General features: G+C 42.8%; 1 protein-coding gene across 1 annotated transcript in view; it reads right to left on the bottom strand.

Moving 5' to 3' along the window:
* The window catches only part of dhtkd1 (dehydrogenase E1 and transketolase domain containing 1), a 63,780-nt gene that overhangs the window by 5,880 nt on the left and 33,478 nt on the right, over positions 1-24,422 (bottom strand). Inside the window, exons 10-16 of the mRNA XM_063072767.1 lie at positions 22,628-22,767; positions 20,521-20,671; positions 14,648-14,754; positions 12,359-12,523; positions 4,254-4,336; positions 3,000-3,166; positions 879-964 (exon numbers count right to left, since the gene is read on the bottom strand). Coding sequence (XP_062928837.1) covers positions 879-964; positions 3,000-3,166; positions 4,254-4,336; positions 12,359-12,523; positions 14,648-14,754; positions 20,521-20,671; positions 22,628-22,767 — 899 coding nt within the window. The remainder of the gene's footprint in view (positions 1-878; positions 965-2,999; positions 3,167-4,253; positions 4,337-12,358; positions 12,524-14,647; positions 14,755-20,520; positions 20,672-22,627; positions 22,768-24,422) is intronic.

Below are 24,422 nucleotides of genomic sequence, written 5' to 3'. Positions count from 1 at the left end.
GTGTGCCATGGAGTTGGTGCTTTCCCCAGTATTCACTCAGCAAAAGACAAACTGGATTGTGTTCCACTGCAACAGTCATAGACTAAGGGATTTGCACTCTTTTTTTGTGTGACTGCATTTTACTACTGCGCTATATGTGCTTGTGCTGTGTATGACTGTTGGTACTGTGCTTTGCACCTTCGCCCTGGAATAAAGCTGTTTTGTTTGGCTGCATTCATGCATGACTGAATGGCAATTATACTTGAATCTTGTTTGGCATGGATCAGTTGGGACAAAGGGCTTGTTTTAGTGTTGTATGCTCTACGACGTCAATTTGAAGCCTCCTAGTAAACTACATAGCAGATAATTGTGACGTTACAACACTGACCATTTCAAAAGGTATTTTGATTGTAAAGCAGATAGGACTGGACTAGGTAGAATAGCAATTTGGCATGGAGTAGATGGATCAAAGGTCCTATTTCTGTGCTGTAGTGCTCTATGACTCTATGACTTAAGGTCAGAAAAGGACTGATGAAGGGTCTCAGCCTGATACTGTGTACCGACTGTTTATTCATTTCCATATTTGCTGCCTAACCTGCTGAGTTCCTCCAGCATTTTGTATGTGTTACTCTGGATTTCCAGCATCTGTAGAATCTCTTGTGTTTATTATTTTACTTTTAAGACGACTAATTTATAACATACCAACCATATATTAACTGGAACATTTACTATCATCAACACTGCTGCCCACACAGTTACGTCCTCAGCCCTGTACACCCAAATTTCACAAGTCTAACACAAACAGAATAAGAATTTGTATGAAAACTTACCAAACTCCAGAGAAGGTGCTAAAAGAACACTAATATAGAAGCATAAACTGCGAGTTTTTGTTGGCTTACCTTGCATCCTAACTGTTTCTCAAATCTGGGGGATACAAAAAACCACGGGCCCATGTTCTGCGGCTCTTCTTGACTCCATACAAACTCTGTAAAGTAATTCCCAAGTTCATTATTTCAAATATTCATTAGATATCAAGACCACTCAGACTTTTATCTTTTGCTTGTCATAGGATAAGGGTGAAAGGCGAAGTGTTTCAGGGGAGCGTGAGGGGGGAACTTCCTCACTCAGAGGGTGGCGTGAGTGTGAACGTGAGTTCAATTTCGACACTTAAAGGGAGGTTTGGATAGGTACGTAGATGGGAGGGGTGTGGAGGGCTATGGTCCACTATAGGTCAATGGGACTAGGTAGAGTAAAAGATTGGCACAGACTAGATGGGCCAAAGAGCCTGTTTGTTGCAGTGCTCTGTGATTCTGTTGTTGTTGTTGCTGAGTGCCATCAAGTCATCATCGACTCATGGATTGTGTAGTTGTCATGAAAAATATTAGGTTCTCGTGGCAAGATACAGAAGAAATTTGCCAGGCCCTTCTTTCATGCAGATACTGCTGCTGCTGCCCAGGTTGGGACCTGGCCGGATTTGATCTCAGGATCACCTGCTTTGAAGCCCAGTGCTGGTGCCACGACACCACCAGCCAGCCCAATAGTGACTCTATTACTCCAGTAAGACTCAACAGCAGAACCTCCACCACAATTACTATCCACACTGGTGCCCACAAGGCTGCATCCTCAGCCCCCCTACTCTGCTCCCTGTACACTCACAACTGTGCAGCCAGATTCTGCTCAAGCTCACTAATCCTCTTTTCTCACTATTTATTTACTTAGTGATTTTTAAGCAGTACTGCTGCCATAAAACAACAAATTTCTAGGTATGTCAGTGGAAATATATCTGATTCTGATTACTAAAATGGACTTTGTTTTGGTTCTAATTGTGTTCTTTCTTGGAAGAACTGTGTATAATTTTTGTTTAATTGATGTTTTTCTTATATGATGCTGCTGCGAGTCAAGTTTTTAACTGCACTTGTACATATATGGACTTCCGTAGATGACAATAAACTCCACTTTGACTTTGATTTCAGCACAGTGTCAAGCTCCTGCTAAGAGTGCCAAGTCCCTTCAAATGTCATCTGGGTATTTCCTTCCATAACTGCTAGCTGATTTGCTGAGTTCCAGCAGCACTTTGTGTGTGTCTCTAGCATCTGCACAATCTCTTGAACCTATAATTAAAGATGAACCGTTATGACCTTGCTTCTGCACTGCACTTTCTTGGTAGCTGTTGCATTTTATTCCGCATTCTGTTCTTGCTTTACCTCGTTCAATCTCAATGCACTCTTGTAATGATTTGATCTGTAAGAGTAGTATGCATGGCAAGCTGTTATATGTACCTCAGTAAATATGACAATAATAAACTAATGTCAATTCTTACACTGCAAATATCCCTCCACAGCTCATGTGCTCACTCAGCCCGCCTAAGTGTGGAACCACTGATAGCCTGAGAAATACAAGCAAAATAGAGAAATATACAGCAAAGAAAACACCAAAAGAAATTTAGTAACAGACAAATAAAACATTAACCCAAGTCTTGAAATAAACTTGGCTTGGTTACCACTCCAAGGCTCGTGTGACAGGGTGGCACATTAGTGCAGTGGTTAGCATACCACTATTACAGCACTAGTGATCCAGGTTCAATTCCTGCCGCAGTCTGTAAGGAGTTCGTACATTCTCTCCTTGACCACGTGAGTTTCCACTTGATGCTCCAGTTTCCTCCCACATTCCTAAGATGTATAGGTTTAAAAAAAAAGGATCAAGTGCTTCCTGGCGTATGTGACGAATAAACTCTTTTCGGGCTTTCGGCCGAGTGCAGGTATCAATTACAACCTACACTTCAATGACAAACTTTTCCATCTTCATCAGGGATGGCGGAGATTGTCAGTAAAATGACAGTACATAATAATCAATACCAGTACCTGGATGGAAGCCCAAGAAATGTTTATTCGATGTACAAGTTAGTAGGTTAATTGGTCACATGGGTGTAATTAAGTGGTATGAACTAGTTGGGCCGGAAGGGCCTGCTACTATGCTGTATCTCTGAATCAAATAAAAATAACATTTTTAAGCATCCTGACCTTTTGCATGTTTGAATCTCTGCATGTGCAGCTGAAGAAGTTGTAGTGGGAAGGGACAGAGTTCTTCTACCCTGACCAGTGCTGTGTTCTGTGCAGCTTCCAATGTCTCTCTGTGTTTAAGCAGCGTGTAGTAGTGTTTTCCACAGCAGAATACCACCCGTGTCACACTGAAACAAGAAATCATGAAAAATACTATCAATTCTTCCAATTTTGAAGTTAACATTTATGACTGCAAAGTGTTCATATATACAGCCTTGTTTCTGTAGTATGGCCCCAGGTAGTTTGGAGAAGTTTACCAATATGGTACTGGTGACTGAAGAAGCCCAGTGTTGGGATAGCAAGAGGTGAAGATGACTGAGTACCGTTATTAAATTGCATGATGGATGTTGATTGAGCCATTAAGAAAAAATGTCATTTTAGAACAGAAATAAGGAGAAATTTTGTTTAGTCAGAGGATAGTGAAACTATGGAATTCATTGCCACAGAAGACAATCAAGGCCAAATAATTAGGTATACTTGAAGCAGAGGTTGATAGGATTCGGATTTAGATTCATTTATTTATACATATGGTTGATGCATCATTTGCGTTAGCACCCAACACAACCCAACGATCTGCTGGGGGCAGCCCACACATGTCACCACACATTCCGGCACTAACCCAATCAACCAATATAGTGGGGGGAGTCTAGGACCAGAGGGCCCAGCCTCAGAATAGAAGGATGTCCCTGTAGAACAGACATGAGGGGGAATTTCTTTAGCCAGGGGGCTGTGAATCTGTAGACTATAAAGTCCGTGACAACCGTAGTGCATTCATTCAGATTCTCTGACAAGTCCTTGAACACGGCCCAATCCACCAATTCGAAGCAATCCTATGGCCACAACTCTGCCTCCTGTGACCAACTCTTTATTCTCCTTATCTCATGTGCCCTGCTCTTTAGCCTCTGCCTGTATGCAGAAGGAGAAGGAGAGCCAAGTGATCAGATCTCCTGAAATGCAGGAAATTCTCTGGGCGCATCAGTTTCCTCCCACTTTACAAAGATGTAGAGTCGGGGCTAGCGAGTTGTGGGCATGCTATGTTGGTGCCAGAAGCATGGCGACATACACAGGCAGCACATCCTGGAACTGTGTTGGTTATTGACGCAAATGACACATTTCACTGTGCGCCCCTATGCACATGTGATAAATAAAGCTAATCTTCCTTTAACCCTTTATTTGTGTTTAAAGGCAATAGATTTGCAAAGAAAAATAAATTACTTTTTTGGATCGACTGATTCATCTCCTATGACAGGTTTAAAGGTGGTTCCAGGCGCCATTTCATCTAGACCGGAGACTGCAGCCTTCGGAAAGAAGAGAGAAAGTTAGTGTGGACAAAACTTGCTTTATTATAAATAGAATTAGTTGAAAAAGTATTGCCGAAACCAGTAGGAGACCACTCGTGTCTGATCTTTTACCACAGTGTCACTTATAGACTAACTACCTGATAGAAAACAGAACAGCACAACACTCGAACAGGCCTTTTGGCCCACAATGTTTGTGCCAAACACAATGCCAAATTAAACTAAATCCCTTCTGCCTGCTTATCATCTATATCCTTCTCTTCCCAACAAAAGAGAGTTATGGCTATTGTTTTCTTGGATCTTCAGAAGGTCTTTGACAGAGTGCTGCACATGAGGCTGCTAAACAAGGTGAGAGCCGAAAAATACTACCATAGATAGAAGATTAGATGAATGGCAAGAGGTAAAGAGTGGGAATGAAGGGGGCCTATTCTGGTTGACTGCTGATGATTAGTGGTGTTCTGCAGGGATGGGTATTGGAACCGTTTCAGTGATGGGGCGAGTGAAGTTATCCCAAATGGTTCAAGAGCCTGATGGCTGAGGGGTAATAACTGTTCCTGAACTTGGTGGTGTGGGACCTGAGGCTCCTGTAACTTCTTCCTCATGGCAGCAGTGAGAAGAGAGCCCAGCCTGGATGGTGGGGGTCCTTGCTGATTAATGCCACTTTCCTATGGTAGCGCATCAGATAGAAATGCTCTATAGTGGTGAGGGCTTTAGCAGTGGTTGACTGGGCCATATACACTACATTTTGTAGGATTTTCCATTCATGGACATTGGGGTTTCCACACCAGGCCATGATGCAGCCAGTCAATATACTCTCCACCACACATCTATAGAAGTTTGTCAAAGTTTTAGATGTCAAGCCTGATCTTCACAAACTTCGAAGGAAGTAGAGGCACTGCCATGCTTTCTTTGCAATTGCACTTGTGTGCTGGGCTCAGGTCAGATCCCCTGAAATAATAACACCGAGGAATTTAACATTGCTGACCCACTCCACCTCTGATACCCAATGGGACTGGCTCATGGACCTCCAGTTTCCTGGCCCTGAAGTCATTAATCAGCTCCTTGGTCTTACTGACTGTGAGTGAGAGGTTGTTGTTGTGGCACCACTCCGACAGATTTTCAAAAGGTGCTGATCTGTCACCACTATTGATTTGGCCAATGGCAATGGCGTCATCAGGGAACATAAAGATGGCATTTGAGCTGTGCTTAGCTTCACAGTCATAAGTATAAAGTATACGGCCTAGTGGTGCACCTGTGCTGATGGAGATCATGGAGGAGATGTTTGTTGGCAATCCAAACTGACAGAGGTCTGCAAGCGAGGAAATTGAGGATCCAATTGCACAAGGAGGTATTGAGGCCAAGGTCTTAAAGCTTATTAATTAGCTTTGCCAGAATGATGGTAACGAATGCTGAGCTGTGATTGATAAAGACCATCCTGATATATGCATCTTTGCAGTTCAGATGTTCCAGAGTTGAATAAAGAGCCAACAAAATGGCATCTGCTGCGGACCTGTTGTCCGGTAGGCAAATTGGAGCAGATCCAAGTCGCTTCTCAGGCAGGAGTTCATATGTTTCATCAACAAGCTCTCGAAGCACTTCATCACTGTGAATGTAAATGCTACTGGATAATAGCCACTGAGGCAATTTACCACACTCTTCTTAGGCACCAGTATAATTGAAGCCTGTTTGAAGCAGGTGAGTACCTCAGAGTGCCAAAGCAAGAGGTTAAAGACCTTAGTGAACATTCTAGACGGTTAAATAGTGCAGGACTTTAGCACTTGGCCAGGTATCCCATCTAGGTCAAATGCTTTCCATGGGTTCATGTTCCTAAAGAATACTCTCACGTCAGCCTCAGAGATTGAAATCACAGCATCACTGGGGGCTGTGGGAGTTCGTGAAGTTTCCTCCATGTTTTGATGGTCAAAGCAAACATAGAAGGCATTGAGCCCATTTGAGAGTGAAGCCTTGTTGTCACTTCTGCGCTTGGTTTCACTTTGTAGGAGGCGATAGCATTCAAACACTGCCACAGCTGTCGCGCATCCTTCGGTGATCCGTTTGGTCCAGAATTGCCACGTCACACATGAGATGCTTTCTGGGGATTGTACCTGGACCTCTTGTATCTTACTTGGCCACCAGACCTGAATGTCACTGATCTAGCCCTCAGCAGATAGTGGATCTCATGGTTCATCCAGGGCTTCAGGTTGGATTTGGCAAAGGAGTAGCAAATGCAATATATTGTAGGGAGTGCATGGTCATGCACTTTGGAAGAAAGAATAAAGACATGGACTATTTTCGAAACAGGGAGCAGATTTAAAAATCTCAGTTGCAAAAGGACTTGGGAGTCCTTGTGCAGGATTCCCTAAAAGTTAACTTACAGATTTAGTCAGTGGTGAGAAAGGCAAATACAGTATCAGCATTCATTTGAGAGGACTGGAAAGTAAGAGCAAGGATGTGATGGTGAGGTTTTATATGGGATTGGTCAGACAGCACTTGGGGTACTTTGAACAGTTTGGGGCCACATCTGAGAAAAGATATGCTGGCATCGGAGAAGGTCAAAAGGAGGTTCACAAGAAATATTCCAGTAATGAAAGGATTAATGCATGAGGAGCATTTGATGGCTCTGGGCCTGTACTCACTGGGGTTTAGAAGAATTGAAACCTATCGAATATTGAAAGAGCTAGATACAGTGGATGTGGAGAGGACGTTTCCTATAGTGGGGCAGTCTAGGAACAGAGGGCACAGCCTTTGAATACAGGGACGTCCATTTAGAACAGAGAGGAGGAAGAATTTCTTTAGCCAGGGGATGGTCAGTCTGGAAATCATTTCTCTGGATGCCTGTGGAGTACATTTAAAGCAGAGGTTGATGGGTTCTTGATTAGTGAGGGCATCAAAGGTTATGGGGAGAAGGCAAGAGAATGGGGTTGAGAGGGATAATAAATCAGCCATGATGGAATGGTGGAGCGGACTTGATGGGCTAACTGGCCTAATCCTGTCCTTATATCGTATGGTTTTATGTTCATGTGCCTATCTTCAGAACCTCAAATGTCAATATTGTGTCCGCTTCCACCACTACCCCAACAACTAACTCCAGGAACCCACCACTCTATGGGTGAAAAAGCTTTGCACACACCACCGCCCCCCAAGTTAAATCCATAATCTTTAGTACTAGACATTTGTATCCAGTTCAATATTGTTTCATGTCATTTCCAGTACACACGTGTAAAGGAGAATGAAATCATTGTTACTGTGGATCCAGTGCAGCACAAAAATACACAATAAGATAAGGAACACCATAATAAAAATTGCACAGTAAATATAAATACACAAGATAGTTTATATACACAGATGGATTTATGTCCATAAACTGACGCTGGGTATAGGAGTGCCTGTACATAAGGTGACTCTGACAGGAAATGATAAAGCAGTGGTGTTGGGGTGGGCTAGTGGGTGGAGGTGTTGATCAGTCTTACTGCTTGGGGACAGTTACTGTTTTTGAGTCTGGTGGTCCTGGTGTGGATGCTAGGTAGCTTCCTCCCTGATGGTAGTGGAACGAACAGTCCATGAGCAGGGTGGGTGGGATTCTGCATTGTTACTGGCCCTTTTACAGCACCTTTCCGTATACATCCTCAATTTCTTCAGTATCAAACTTCAGGGAGCAGAGAACATCAAGCATTCCAGGCACACTGGCATGCAGAAAACACAGTAACAGCACAGCTATCAGTAGTTTTGTTTCCTGAAATCTTCTGCCAAAGCAGCAAGATTTTCATCACAATTCATTGCCTTGGAGATAAAGTCTTCCTGGTCCCAATGCAGGTGGGAGCACTGTCTTGTTTTGCAACATGCCATTCTGGAACGCAAGACCTTTGATTCTCTGGCTGACTGTTATAACCAAAGGACTGCCACATCACAACCATTTCTTTCCCTCTCCAACAGGTAATTACAAAGCAAAGGGGCACCTGCAGTTATATTTCATTAGGAATTTGAGGAGATTTGGTATGCCACCAAAGACAATAGCAAATTTCTACGGACGTACAGTGGAAAGATCTTAAATGGTTGAATCACTGTCTGGTATGGAGGGGCCACTGCACAGGATCAGAAATAGTTGCAGAAAGTTATAATCTCAGCCAGCTCCATCATGGGCACTCGCCTCCCCAGCATCGAGGACATCTTCATCAGGGGATGCCTCAAAAAGGCGGCATTCATCATTAAGGGCCCCCATCACCCAGGACATGCTCTCTTCTCATTGTTACCATCAGGGAGCAGGTACAGGAGCCTGAAGACACACACTCAATGTTTTAGAAAAGGCTTCTTGCCCTCGGAGATCAAATTTCTAAATGGATGATGAATACTACCTCATTATTTTTCCACTACTTACTTAATTTAATCTTATATCTATCTTATTGTAAGTTATAGTTTGTTATGTATTGCATTGTCCTGCTGTCATAAAACAAGTAATTTTAAGACATATGTCAGTGGTATTAAACCTGATTCTGCGGTTGTGGTTAGGATACTTAAAGGAAAATAAGATATGGAAGTAAAGTTGAAAAGTAACATATACACACAGAGACCACTTTATTAGGTGCATCGACTCATTAATGCAAATATCTAATCAGCCAATCACATGGCAGCAACTCAATCTATAAAAGCATGCAGACATGGTCAAGAGGTTCAGTTGTTGTTCATACCAAACATCGGAATGGGGAAGAATTGTGATCTAAGTGACCTTGATCGTGGAATGATTGTTGGTGCCAGATGGGGTGGTCTGAGTACCTCAGAAACTGCTGATCTCCTGGGACTTAATAGGACTTCAGGTATAAGCCCAGGTTATACAGGGTTTGGTTTATAGGAGCTATTTTTTTTTAAAAAACACAGCATTATGTAGGGAGAGGTTAAAAATGTCTGCAGAATATGCTGCTAACTGATCTGCACAAGATTGAAGGACACAGTCAGGGAAACTATACAGTCTGAAATTTTAGTTCAAGTTTAGTTGTCATTCAACCATACATACATATCTGAGAATGCAGACAAACAAAACAGCGTTCCTCCAGTTGCAAGATGCAAAACATAGTACCATCAGTCACACACGGCACAAGGCACATGTAGTTATGATAGATGCTGTCCTGAAGCCATGTTTCTGCAAGAACAAGCACGTAGCAGTCCGGTCATCATGTGCTAGCGCAGCTGCAGACGAACACAGTCCAGCTGTTCTTCCACAGAGTGAAAGCTAGAGGGCAGCACCAACCCAGCATGGGCACCTGCTGCACCACACTGCCTCTGGAGTCTCCTCCCCTGGGCAGCTGTAACAGTTGGCCTGTGGCCTGGTTGGCACAACAATTGAGGTTACACAGCTCTCCTGGCATTGATCTTTCCATTGAACCAGTGAACTGGACTTGTAGTATTCTACTAATGTCCAACAGGGTCTTGCAGTCACAAGAAAAACGTCCAAGACTATCATTTGCACTGTTTGTTGGACCACGCATCGCCTCTGACACCTTCCTGTAACAGGCGGTAACACGGTATGCGACAGGGCCAGCTCCCCCACTTTCAAGCAGCTTGCTAGTGAAGTACACCTGCAGTACTTGATTTCTTAAAACCCAGCAGTGCCTACCGATCATAAAAAATAAAGAATGAACACGTCACGGCAAGGCCCAAGTCCTAATGCGAAGTTCAATCTGCTACTTAGACAATCTGAATGCCAGTCCATATAGACTGGAAAGGCAGGATGTCAAAGGTCGGGCGAGGTTGGATCGCCAAGCTGATTCTGAAAGGTCAAGAACTGTTCCTTCGGCAGTGAAATCTAGGCCCGAAGCGATCTGTTGGTGGCAGGGGCGGGTCCTAGTGCGAGATTCAGACAATTTAAACGCCAGCCCAGGTAGTCTGAGGGCTTCTCTCCCCGTGGTGCTAAGGCTGTGAGACTGCCCCCACTGCTGTGCTTCGTGTCCGCAGAGTTGTGGTGATTTGCCCCACTAATATGATGAACTGAGTACCGAGGCTTTGGGCCTACTCCGAGCTTGTCTGGGGATTTGGATCTAAGGATTTAATTTGGTTCGGAATGCTGTTGTTGTTGCTCGCTTCCATTGTTTGCATGATTTGTTTTGTTTGTCTTCCTCTTTTTCTGTGGGCACTGGGAGTTCGGTCTTATTATTTTAATTGGGTTCTTTCGTGTTCCTTGCTTTGCAACTGCCTGTAAGGAAACAAATCTCAAGGTTCTATAATGTATACATAATAAATATTGATAATAAATGCACTTTGAAACAATTACACCTTTGTTTGGACCCCGAGAGGCTGCTGCCATTGAGAGGCCATCTTACTAAAAACCATTCCATTGTCTGCCATTGTCAATACTCCTCAGAGCCGTCAGCAATTGAATGGGAAGGTTCTGCCCCGACCTTGTGTACTGCAGTCCCATCACGTGGAGGATAGGGGTGGGGCTGGAACAAACTTCATCCGTCAAACCTGTGTGAAAGTTTAACAGCTAGCTAACTCACGTTCATTCCAAGCTTTGATTGGCTTTTGTTCCTCTCAAGAACTTCGATTGTTCCAAAATCTGTTTTAAACTAAGGTAGTGATTCAAATGTTTTCAATAGTTTGATCTTAAAATAACTAAATGCAGCAAATACAAATTGGGAAGGTTTTGAGGGACATGGGCAAATGGAACTAACTTAGATGTATAATCTTGATTGATAAGTTACAGAACCTGGGCCTCTGCTCCTCCCTCTACAATTGGATCTTCGACTTCCTAACTGGAAGACCACAATCTGTGCAGATTGGTGGTAGTATCTCCTTCTCGCTGACGATCAACACTGGTACACCTCAGGGGTGTGTGCTTAGCCCTCTGCTCGACTCTCTCTATACCCATGACTATGTGGCTAGGCATAGCTCAAATACAATCTATAAATTTGTTGACGATACAACCATTGTTAGTAGAATCTCAGGTGGTGACGAGAGGGCGTACAGGAGTAAGATATATCAACTAGTGGAGTGGTGTCACAACAACAACCTTGCACTCAACATCAGTAAGATGAAACAGCTGATTGTGGACTTCAGGAAGCATAAGATGAAGGAACACATACCAATCCTCATAGAGAGATCAGAAGTGGAGAGAGTGGGCAGTTTCAAGTTCCTGGGTGTCAAGATCTCTGAGGACCTAACCTGGTCCCAACATATCGATGCAGTTATAAAGAAGGCAAGACAGTGACTATACTTCATTAGGAGTTTGCAGAGATTTGGTATGTCAACAAATACACTCAACAACTTCTATAGTTGTAACATGGAGAGCATTCTGACAGGCTGCATCACTGTCTGGTGTGGAGGGGCTACTGCACAGGATCAAAAGAGCTGCAGAGGGTCATAAATTTAGTCCGCTTCATCCTGGATACTAGCCTACAAAGTACCCAAGAGATCTTCAAGGAGCAGTGTCTCAGAAAGGCAGCATCCATTATTAAGGGCCTCCAGCACTCAGGGCATGCCCTTTTCTCATTGTTACCATCAGGTAGGAGGTACAGAAGTTTGAAAACACACACTCAGCGATTCAGGAACAACTTCTTCCCCTTTGCCATCTGATTCTTAAATGGACATTGAACCCGTGAACACTACCCCACCTTTTGAATATATATTATTTCTGTTTTGCATAATTTTTAATCTATTCAATATGCATATACTGTTATTTATTTATTTATTGTTCATCTATATTATGGTATTGCAGTGAACTGCTGCTGCTAAGTTAACAAATCTCACAACACGTGCCAGTGATAATAAACCTGATTCTGATCCTGGTCGGCATGGATGAGTTGGGTGAAAGGTCTTTTTTTGATATGTATAGTGCTATGCAAAAGTCTTATGCGCATATATATAGCTAGGGTTCCTAGACTATGTTGTGAAAGTTGTTATTTTGTGGCAGCAGTACAGTGCAAGATATTAAAAAAATTACTAATTACTATAGAAAAATCAATAAGTAGTGCAAATAGAAAGCAAAACGGAGCAGATAGTGTGCAGGTGACTGAGCAGACCGAGTACACTCACAGGGAGGCGAAGTAGGATTTTCGGAGAGGCCATAATAAGGGGCTTCCGAAAGTTGCGAACCATCTGTCGGCGCAGTAGGTGGAAGTACTGTGACGGGGTAGTCGGGTGCACCACAGACATGTTTACATTATCGCCATCCACGCCTTCTTCTTTGCTGTCACACAACTGCAGAAGAAAAGAGTAAATCAGGAAAAATGTGTGGAAGTTCCCCAGTACTCATTTCCTTTGAACCATCACACCCGACTGTACAAGGACGTACCTACAGGACAGCGATGAGGAGGGATTTCTTTAGCCAGAGGGTGGCAAATCTCTGGAATTCTTTGAACAGACAACTGTGGAGGCCAAGTCTTTGGGTATATTTGAGGTGAAGGTTGACAGGTTCTTAATTAGTAAGGGTGTCAAAGATTATGGGGAGGAGGCTGGAGAATAGCGCTGAGAGGGATAATAAATCAGCCACAATGGAATGGCAGAGCAGATTGGACGGGCTGAGTAGCCTCATACTACTCCTACGTCTTACCATCTTATAGCAAATTAACTCCATCAGCATGCTGGTTTTGCCTAAAATACTGTGTTTTACAGCCACTTAAGAACTTTTTTTTAAGAGGGTTTGTGATGTCATTGGTAAAGTGTAGGGAATATAGAAGAGTTAATGAAAGGATTTAATTTTGGACGGTGGCTCACAAGGATTCTACAAGCCTTGGAGTACATGCAACAGTGATAAAAAGGTGTGATACCAGAACCTGGATAAATTCCAAATGGAAGGTTCATAAATTTGACATTAGTGCAAGTACAAACATGAGAAAATCTGCAGATGCTGGAAATCCAAAGCAACACACACAAAATGCTGGAGGAACTCAGCAGGCCAGGCAGCATCCATGGAAGAGAGTGAATAGTTGACATTTCAGGCCAAGACCCTTCATCAGGATGGGAAAACAAAGATGAGGTCAGAGTAAGAAGGTGGGGGCAGGAGAGGAAGAAGTACAAGGTGGTAGGTGAAACTGGGAGAGGGGGGAAAAGGTGAAGTAAAGAGCTGGGAAGTCGATTGGTATAAGTAATAAAGGGCTGGAGAAAGGGGAAATCTGACAGGAGAGGACAGAAGACCATGGGCTCATCATGGCAGTAGAGGCTATGATAGACTGACGTCAGAATAGGAATGGGAAGTAGAATTGAAATGGGTGGCTACCGGGAGATCCCACTTTTTGCGGTGGATAGAGCGAAGGTGCTCAGCAAAGTAGTCTTCCAATCTACATCAGATCTCACCAATATAGAGAAGGCTCCACTGGAGGCACCGAATACAGTTGATGGCCCCGAGGGACTCGCAGGTGAAGCAAGAAGAGGCCACCCATTTCAATTCTACTTGCTGTTTATGTGCTCTATTTTCCTTTGAAGTTTGCAAAGATTCGGCACGTCACCTAAAACTTTGACAAATGTACGGTGGAGAGTATATTGACTGGTTACATCATGGCCGGGTATGGAAGCACCAGTACCCTTGAATGGAAAAGCCCACAAAAAGTAGTGGTTACGGCCCAGTCCGTCATGGGTAGAGCCCTCCCCACCTTCGAGCACAAATACATGGAGTGCTGTTGCTGGAAAGCAGCATCTATTATCAAGGACTCCACCATATACTTCAGGCACTCTTCTCACTGCTGCCATCAGGAAGGAAGTACAGGAGCCTCAGGACCCACACCACCCTGAAACATCAGGCTTTTGAACCAGAGGGGATAACTTCATGCACCCCAACATTGAACTGTTCCCACAACCTACATATGTATGTCCATGTTCATGTGTAGATGAATTCTTGTGCGTGTGCACGCCTATGTGTTGCTGAAGTTGGTTTTGAAAAGCTGGTTGCAGATTTAAGGTTGATTCTCAGCAAGTTTTCATCCCTAACGTTGGGCAAAAAGAGAATTCACACAACGTTTATGAAGAGAGGCAGCTGATGGACACATGGTGTACCAGTCAGCATTCCCTCAACTGAAATGAAAATCCCAGCTTTTCTGACTATCATCTCTTGCTGTGCTTGGATAGTACATCAAGATTCAAAATATTGCACTTGGCTTGCGTATTTAGCCTTGGTCTCACTTTCAAAGACTCTACAACTCAACTTTTCTCAGGTTGCTTGTGTATAGTTTTACTTTAATTCTATTATATTTCTTCATTCTACTGTGAATACCAAAATGAATCTCAAAGTAGCATATGCTGACACATACATACTTTGAACTTTTGTCTCATTAAACACCGTATTTGAAGAGCACTGAGCACGATGGGAGAAGAAAAGCAAAGGATTACCTGCAGGAAACGTTCTAAACGACAGGAGGAATGCTCTGGGCCTGCGCCATCGTATCCGTGAGGTAAGAGAACCACTATCGCACTTTGCAAGAGCCACTTGGCCTCACCTTCAAAGAGAGGCAGAGCATTTAGCAGTGGGAATGAATTGCTATGAAGTTCAAGTTCAAGCTCAAGTTTATTGCCATCCATGCCACCAAACAAAACAAAGTACCTCCAGACCAAGGTGCACAACGCAGTGGATATAACACACATAACACAAACTAATATTACCACAAATAAATTCTCAAATAATAAGGTCTATTCCAGAAGACTGATATTTAGCATAAGATGAGATAATGACACAAGTTAAAAAGTAAACAGTATAATGCTACTGGTGCTTCATAAGTGACGGGACCTGGGTGGTGGCAGGGAGTTCAGTGGTGTCACAACCTGGGAAGAGAAGCTGTTTCCCATCCTCACAGTCCTTATCTTAACACTCTGGCACCTCCTACCTGATGGTAGGGGGTCAAAGAGATTGTGGGACGGATGTTAGGGTGCTTACGTATCAGTGTAGACTGGAGGTCCTCAGACACACATCTGGCCATTAAACATGGAGGTCAAGCAAATAATATGAAGCATGTGAGAAAAAGGTCTTAAAGACCATAAGATGCAGGAACAAAATTAGTCCATTCAGCCTACTGAGTCTGTTCTGCCATTGCCAGAACTTTTTTTTTAATTCTCTACTTCCATTCTCCCACCTTCTTGTCATAATCTTCAACCCTCTTTATTCATTTTCTTTGGTATGAATGGTCTTTTGCCAACAGCAGGCAATCGGGAAATAAACCTCAAGGGAAAAAATATCACTTTAATTAATCCATTAACAAGGTGCAAGGATTCTCCAATATCATGATTCAGATAAAATTTAGCAAAAGTGTCTGTTTCAGGGATTCAACATCTCTGAAGATCTACCCTGGGTCTACCATACTAATGAAACTACAAAGAAGACACACCAGTAGCTATACTTCATTAGGAGTTTGAGGAGATTCGCTATGTCACCAAAGACTCTAGCAAATTTCCATGTATGTACTATGGAGAGCATCCTAATTAGTTGCATAACCATCTGGTATGGAGACACCAATGCACAGGAATGGGAAAAGCTGCAGAAAGTTGTAAACTCGGCCATATTAACACAAATAAGTGCATGTTGTGTGCAGAACAGGTAAACAGTACAGTAAACAGCTCGCTGTGCTAGTGACAAAACCTCAGTGGTGGCAGGGTATTCATTAGCCTCACTGGCTGGAATAGTTTCAGGAACAGCTTCTTCCTCTCCACCATCAGATTTCTGAACCGAATGAACCAATCCATGAACAATACCTCACTATTTTTGCTCTCTTTTCACCCAGTGGCTACTTTATCAGGTACACAAATTTCTAATTAACCAATCATGCGGCAGCAACTCAATGCATAAAAGAATGCAGACATGGTCAAGAAGTTCAGTTGTTCAGACCAAACATCAGAATGAGAAAGAAAGGTGATCTAAGTGACCTTGCTTGTGGAATGATTGTTGGTGCCAGATGGGGTGGATTGAGTATTTCAGAAACTGCTGATCTCCTGCGATTTTCACACACAACAGTCTCTGGAGTTTACAGAGAATGGTGCAAGAAATGGAAAAAAGAAGCTAGTGACCAGCAGACATGTGGGTGGAAATGCCTTCTTAATGAGAGTGATCAGAAGAGAACAGCCAGACTGGCTCAAGCTGTCAGGAAAGTGATAGTAACTCAAATAACTATGCATTACAACAGTGGTGTGCAGAAGAGCAACTCCACATGCACAACATGCCGAACCTTGAAATGGGTGGGCTTCAGCAGCATATACTCAAAGTCCACTTTATTAAGTACAGAAGATACCTAATAAAGTAGCCACTGCATGTATATTTCTTATAATAATATGCATCCATTAGTCTCGTAAGATCATGGATTTGCGTCTTGGAAGGTTTCCAGGGCACAGGCCTGGGTAAGGTTGTATGGAAGACCGGCAGTTGCCCATGCTGCAAGTCTCCCCTCTCCACACTACCGATGTTGTCCAAGGGAAAGGCATTAAGACCCATACAGCTTGGCACCGGTGTCATCTTATTGTCATTTACAATATACACTATTTATTGTGCTATACTGCTGCTGCAAAATAAGTTTCATTACATATATTAATACACCTGATTCTGATTCTCTCAATTATGCTCCCATGGGGAGCAAACAAACAGTACAAGTCATACAAAATAGAAGGACGCTGGATACAGCTGTGCAAGGAGGTTGCTGGGAAACCCAGGGGGTTGTGCGGCAATGGATGTTGTGCATTCTTTCACCACAGCTGCCTCAAAGTAGACAAGACCTGAAAGGGAAGCAGGGGAGCCAGTACCACTGGCTGGGAGCAATCAGGAACTGTGGGGAAATCCACCAGCTGAAGATCATGTGTGTGAGAATGAAGTGGAGGCCGGAAACAAGGGGTAGCGCCTCATCGGACATGGATCAAGCCAGTCACTAATCCAGGGCAAATCAAAATTGTGAAATAACTCATCAGGTTAGGCAGCATCTATGGAAGGGAATAAACAGTCATCATTTCAGGCCAAGAGGCTCAAATCCCAAAATGTAGACTGTTTATTTCACTTTTAAGGTGTTTCTTTAGTCGGCGAAATCTTTGAGACTCACTGAAAGTGACAGGAAAATTCTACAGAAATTAATAACTCATTTTTTTATTTGATAAAAGAAACAATTAATAGTAAACCATTGGCAAGATAGAACATTGTTATATGGTAGAGTCATAGAGCACTACAGCACAGAAACAGGCCCTTCGGCCCATCATGTCCATGCTGAACTGTTATTCTGCCTAGTCCCATTGACCTGCACATAAACCATAGCCCTCAATACCCCTCTCATCCATGTACTTACCCCAAACTTAAATGTTGAAATCGAGCCCTCCTCCACCTCTTCCACACTCTCAACACCCTGAGTCTAGAAGTTCCTACCTAATGTTCCCCTTAAGTATTTCATATTTTACCCTTAACCCATGATCTCTAGTTCCTGTCTCACCCAACCTCAGTGGAAAATCTCGGTACTGATATTTTAAAATGACACTTCCACCATAGTGCATACTTCACAAATCACATTTAACTAACTACATTTTAAGCTTAGTTACTGATGGTTTAGGAATTATGATAACCAACCTGTGCATGGTAAATTTCAGCAAATGACAATCTGATAATAACTAAAACTGCTCCCGTAGTAACTGAGCAATAAATATTGGGAAAGAAGCCATAGAGAACTCCTCTTCACATCTCCTCTCAGTCTCATGAAAATGGTTACATTCACAGGGTTAAAGGATTCACTTGTGCCATCCAACTGCCAGGTGTATTCAAGGACATTTTCAACTTTCCACTGCATGCTTCAAAAGGGCAACAATTATACCAGTGTCCGGGAAGAGTATTGTGAGCTGCCTTAATGACTATTGCCAGCAGCACTCACATCTACGGTGATGAAATGCTTCGAGAGGTTGATCATGGCTAGAGCCATCTCCTGCCTCAGCAAGGACCTAGACCCACTGCAATTTGCCTAATGCCACAATAGGTCTATGGCAGATGCAATCCAATGGCTTTTCACACGGCCTTAGATCACCTGGACAATACAAACAACTATATCTGGATGCTGTTCATTGATCATAGCTCAGTGTTTAACACCATCACCCCTACAATCCTGATCGATAAGCTACAGAACTTAGGCCTCTGTACCCCTCTCTAAAATTGGATCCCCAACTTACTAACCGGAAATAATATCTCCTCCTCGCTGATTATCAACTCTGGTGCACCTCGGGGATGTGTGCTTAGCCCACTGTTCTACTCTCTCTATACATATAACTGTGTGGCTAGGTATAGTACAAACACCATCCATAAATTTGCTGATGTTGATTTGCCATTGTTGGCAGGATCTCAGTTTGAGATGAGAGGGTGTACAGGAACGAGATACACCAGCTAGTTGAGTGGTTTCACAGCAACAACCTTGCACTCAGCATCAGTGAGACCAAAGAGCTGATTGTGGACTTCAGGAAGGGTAAGATGAGGGAACACAAACCAATCCTCATGGAGAGATCAGAAGTGGAGAGAGTGAGCAATTTCAAGTTCCTGCGTGTCAAGATCTCTTAGGACCTAACCTGGTTCCTACATATCAATGCATCTATAAAGGCAGCAAGACAGCAACTATATTTCATTAACGCAAACAACAGGAATTCTGCAGATGCTGGAAATTCAAGCAACACACATCAAAGTTGCTGGTGAACGCAGCAGGCCAGGCAGCATCTCTAGGAAGAGGTACAGTCGACGCTTGTTCGTCCTGACAAAGGGTCTCTGCCTGAAACGTCGACTGTACCTCTTCCTAGAGATGCTGCCTGGCCTGCTGCGTTCACCAGCAACTTTGATGTGTGTTGACTATATTTCATTAGGAGTTTGAGACACTTGCTTTGTCAACTAAAACACTAGAAAACTTCTACAAATGTATTGTAGAGCGCATTCTGACTGGCTGTATCACTGTCTGGTATGGGGGGGGCACTGCACGGGATTGAAAGAAACTTCAGAAAGTTGTAATATTAGTCAGCTTCATCTTGGGTACTAGCCCCTGTAGTATCGAAGACACCTTCAAGGAGTGGTGCCTCAAAAAGGCGGCATGCATCATTAAAGACCCCCATCACCCAGGGCATGCCCTCTTCTCATTGTTATCACCAGGAACTACTACTACTACGTCGACTCAGGCCTAGGGGGCCGGCGTTGGGCACAATGATGGACTCTCCAGTTCTCCATCTCCCTCATCAGTGTGCTCAGTTCATCTACATTAGCCGCACCACTGTCTTCTAGGAGTGTGTTGACCATAGTCTTGGGAGGGCGCCCAGGGTTCATCCTCCCGTGCTTGGGCTCCCATATGATGACTAGACTGGCAGGTAGCTCGGGGTGGCGTAGGAGGAAGGAGGTACAGAAGCCTGAAGGCACACACTTAGTGATTCAGGAACAGCTTCTTCCCCTCTGCCATATGAATCCAAAATGGACATTGAACCCATGAACACTACCTCACTTTTTTTTATTATTTCTGTTTTTGCACTGGTTTTAATTTAATAGTTTAATATATATGTGTGTGTGTGTGTATATATATATATATATATATATATATATATATATATATATGTATATGTATGTATATATATATATATATATATATATATATATATGTGTGTGTGTGTGTGTGTGTGTGTGTGTGTATATATATTTTTTTTTTTACTGTAATTGATTTTCTCATTTTTTTTATATTGTCATGTATTGCATTGTATAAATTTCTTGACACATGCCTGCTATATTAAACCCGACTCAGATTCTGAAGAGGCCTCAGTTTGATATCAGACCCAAGAACAAGGATACTTAACCCAAGTACAAGTATAGTTGTGTTAGCTGTTAACATAAATGAGGGATTTCACTGTATGTTTCATTGTACATGTGTAGCATTGCGGTTAGCATAACACTTTACAGCACCAGCGATTGGGGTGCAATTCCCACCATTGTTTATAAGGAGTTTGTACATTCACCCCAGGATTGCTTGGGGTTCCTCCAGGTGCTCCAGTTTCCTCCCACATTCCAAAGATATACAGGTTAGTACAGTTGGACATGCTATGTTTGTGCCAGAAGCGTGTCAACTCCTGAGGGCTGACCTCAGCACAAGCTCAGAATGTGTTGATCATTGACAAAAATAATGCATTTCTTTAAAATAAAGTTCATTTTCTTTAAATACACGAATCTGAGTATAAATCCAGGAGGCTGCATGCTCACACAGAGTACACTTCGCCAAAATACAGAGGGTAAAGCTCACCTCCAGAGATGAAGGTATCAAACATAATTTGGGCACCGTTGAAGAAATCCCCAAATTGGGCTTCCCAGATTGGAAGGATCCTCGGGCTCTCAATGCTCATGCCATACTCGAAGCCCAACACAGCCTCCTCCGACAATGGACTGTTGCACACCTGAAATAAAGAAGATAATGCCAAGTTCCTCTTCATAAGGATATTGTTACAGGTGTGAACTTAGGTGCAGAGGAAGTTCACCAGGTTGATTCCAGAGATGAGGGGGTTAGACTACAAGGAGAGATTGAGTTGCCTGGGACCGTACTCGCTGGAATTCAGAAGAATGAGAGGAGATCTTATAGAAACATATAAGATTATGAAAGGGATAGATAAGATAGAGGCAGGAAAGTTGTTTCCACTGGTAGGTGAGACTAGAACGAGGGGACATAGCCTCAAGATTCCGGGGAGTAGATTTAGGACAGAGATGAGGAGGAACTGCTTTTCCCAGAGAGTGGTGAATCTGTGGAATTCTCTGCCCCATGAAGCAACCTCAGTAAATATATTTAAGACAAGGTTGGATAGATTTTTGCATAGTAGGGGAATTAAGGGTTATAGGGAAAAGGCAGATAGGTGGAGATGAGTCCATGGCCAGATCAGCCATGATCTTATTGAATGGTGGAGCAGGCTCAATGGGCCAAATGGCCTACTCCTGCTCCTATTTCTTATGTTCTTATGGGTTAAAAATATTTCAGTCAGGCAAAATGCATTTCATAGAACATAGAACAGCACCAAAGAGGACCTACGGCCAACAAGACATTTTAATCTACTCCAAGATCAATTTAACCTTTCCTCCCACGTAATCTATAGTCTGTTTCAAACTAAGAAAATACTGCAGGTGGATAATTCCTATGACTTTGGTTCCCACCATATTTAAGTGAATGATTAAAGATTAACTTTATTTGTCACATGTACATCAAAACATACCATGAAATGCACCGTTTGTGACAAGGACCAACACAGTCCAAGGATTATGGGCAGCCCACAAGTGTCACCATGCTTCCGGCACCAAAATAGCATGCCCACAACTTATTAACCTTAACCCGTATGTCTTTGGAATGTGGGAGGAAATCAGAGCGCGCACACACACGCACAGAGCTGGTATACATACACAGCTGGTGTACACATACACATGGTCACAGGGAGAACATACAAACTCCTCAGACAGCAGTGGGAATTGAACGCTGGCACTGTAAAGAATTGTACTATCTGTACCAGGACGCTGCCTGGACTCGAGTCCCCATCTTATGATGATAGGCTGAGCGACTGAGAGCTTTTCTCTCTGAAGCAAGGGAGGATGAGAAGTAACTTGACAGAAGTGTATAAAATGCTAAAATGCATAGACAGAGTGGACAGCCTGACATTTTCCTGGGGCAGAAATCACTATTACAAGAGGGCATAATTTTAAGGTGATTAGATGAATGTTTGGAGGGGGGAACATCAGCAGTAAGTTCTTTACACGCAGAGTGGTGAGTACATGGAAAGCCCTGCCAGGGGTGAAACATTACCGACACGTAAGAAACTCCTAGATAGACATGTGGATGATAGAAAAATGGAGAGCGAGGCAGTAGGCAAGGGTTAGATTGATCTTACAGTAGGTTTAAAAAGTCAGCACATCATTGGCTGAGAGTCTAAACTGTGCTGTGTTGTTCTATATTTTATAATCTATGTACACTACAGTATCTCAGTTATAACTGTTTATTTGTTTCATTTATAGATTTAGTGCAGATCTGGCTCTTCAGGCCACAGAGCCGAACCGCCCTGCAGTCCACCGATCTAATCCTAGCCTAATCACAGGACAATTTACAATGACCAATTATCCTTCTAACTGGTACATCTTTGAACTGTGGGAAGAAACCAGAGCATCTGGAGGAAAATCCACTCACACACGGAAGGACGTAGAAACTTGCTTACATAGTATGCCAGAATTGAAATCTGAAGTCCGAAGCCCCAAGCTGTAGTAGCATCATCCTAACCACTACGCTGCTATGCACCCCAAAGGATAAGACCCAAGGTAAACATTTAAACAACACAATATGTGGCTCAGCGAGACACGCCGAACTCTGTGAATTCTCATACCTCAAAGAATCCCTTTTGCTCCGGGCTGATATGGTTGAGTGGAATACACACGTCCCCAGTATCCTGGCAAACAAACATTGCGTGCCGCTGGCTGAAAGTACCACGGCCAACGTCTTGTCCGCTTAGTCGTATGTTAAAACCTTTGCAAAAGAAAGTGTCTCTGCATTACTCATCTACAGTTTGCATAATGTTTTCACATAATTATTTTTATTGAAATCATTGAACAGTAAGCACACAATAGGGAGGCTGGACAGTCCTTTGCATAAGCAACAGATTCAGACCACAACCTTGCTCTTCCCTGCAGTTCTAACCCATTTAGAAACTCATGCTCTCTGTATTATTTTTATTTGCAGTTTGTCTTCTTTTGCACATTGGTTGTTTGTCAGTCTTTCATAGAACACCAGCACAGTACAAACCCTTCAACCCACGATGTTGTGCTGACTTGTATTCCTACTGCGTGGCCCATTCTAGACAGCCCTCTATTTTTCTATCATCCATGCGCCTATCTTAAATTTCCCTAATGTATGCCTTTACCACCATCCCTTGCAGCTTGTTCCATGCACCCACTACTGTCTGTATAAAAAAAACTTAACCTCCAACATCCCCTTATACTTTCCTCCAAACACCTAAAAAAAATTATGCCTCCTTGTACTAGATAGTTCAACTCTGGGGGGAAAAGAGTCTCTGGTTGTCCACTCCATCTATGTCTATGTATAGTTTTTTAAAAAATAAATTCTATTGTATTCTTTTCCTCTCCAAATGCCTGCAAGGAAATGAATCTCAAGGCAGTATATGGTGACATATACATACAACAAGTTTACTTTGAAGTTTGGAAAGTCCTTGTTCAGTGCTCTTTATTATTACATAAAGACATGCTTGAATCCGAACTCACCAATCTGTGAGGCGATGTTTCTAAGGGAACTAAAGATTTACTGCATTAAAAAGAACACACACATTTCTTCAGTTCACCTTTGGTTCTCTGACAATCATCTTCATTCTCTCTGGGTCTTAACATACCCACCAAGTGGAGTGTTTCTCTCAATCTCCAGATTCATTTATTTATCACACGTACATCAAAAGATACAGTGAAATGTGTTGTTCACATTGATAGACAACACAGACTAACGATGTATACTGCTATATATAGTTAAATGTCAAATCTCCACGCTTTCTCTTACACATCAGGGAATAAAGTCCTTTCCTGTTCAACCTAACCCTATAACTCAGGTTAATATATCAAATTCCAAGTCTTAAATATCAAACAGAAACCAAAGCAACACACACAAAATGCTAGAGAAGCTTAGCATGTCAGGTAGCATCTACGGGAAATGGTAAAGAGTTGATGTTTCGGGCCAAGACCCTTCTTCAGTTGAGTTTATCATCCTAAGCAGAAGTATATATCACTGAACAAGTGGCTAAAGTGGTGAAAGTGTATGACATGCCTGCCTTCATCGATCAGGGCATTGAGTCGAAGATTAAGGAAGTCTTGCTGAAGCTGTATAAAACTTCTGAGAGACTGTTTTGGAGAATTGTGTGCAGTTCTATTCACCTCAATAGAGGAAGTACTTGGAATCAGTCATGAGTGTGCAGAAGAATTTATTTATTTATTTATTTTACAAGATGTGGCCTGGATTTTGATTTATTTATTTATGTTATTTAGTGATACAGTGCAGAATAGGCCCTTCGGCCCCAAACGAGCTGCACCATCCAGCAATCCACCTATTTATCCCCAGCCTAATCACAGGACAATTTACAATGACCAGTTAACTTACTAACCGGTACGCCTTGGGAACGT

The sequence above is a fragment of the Mobula hypostoma genome, chromosome 20, assembly GCF_963921235.1.
Source record: "Mobula hypostoma chromosome 20, sMobHyp1.1, whole genome shotgun sequence".
Lineage (NCBI taxonomy): Eukaryota > Metazoa > Chordata > Chondrichthyes > Myliobatiformes > Myliobatidae > Mobula > Mobula hypostoma.
Note: the sequence above shows the minus strand (reverse complement) of the source record. Positions and strands in the feature narration are given on the sequence as shown.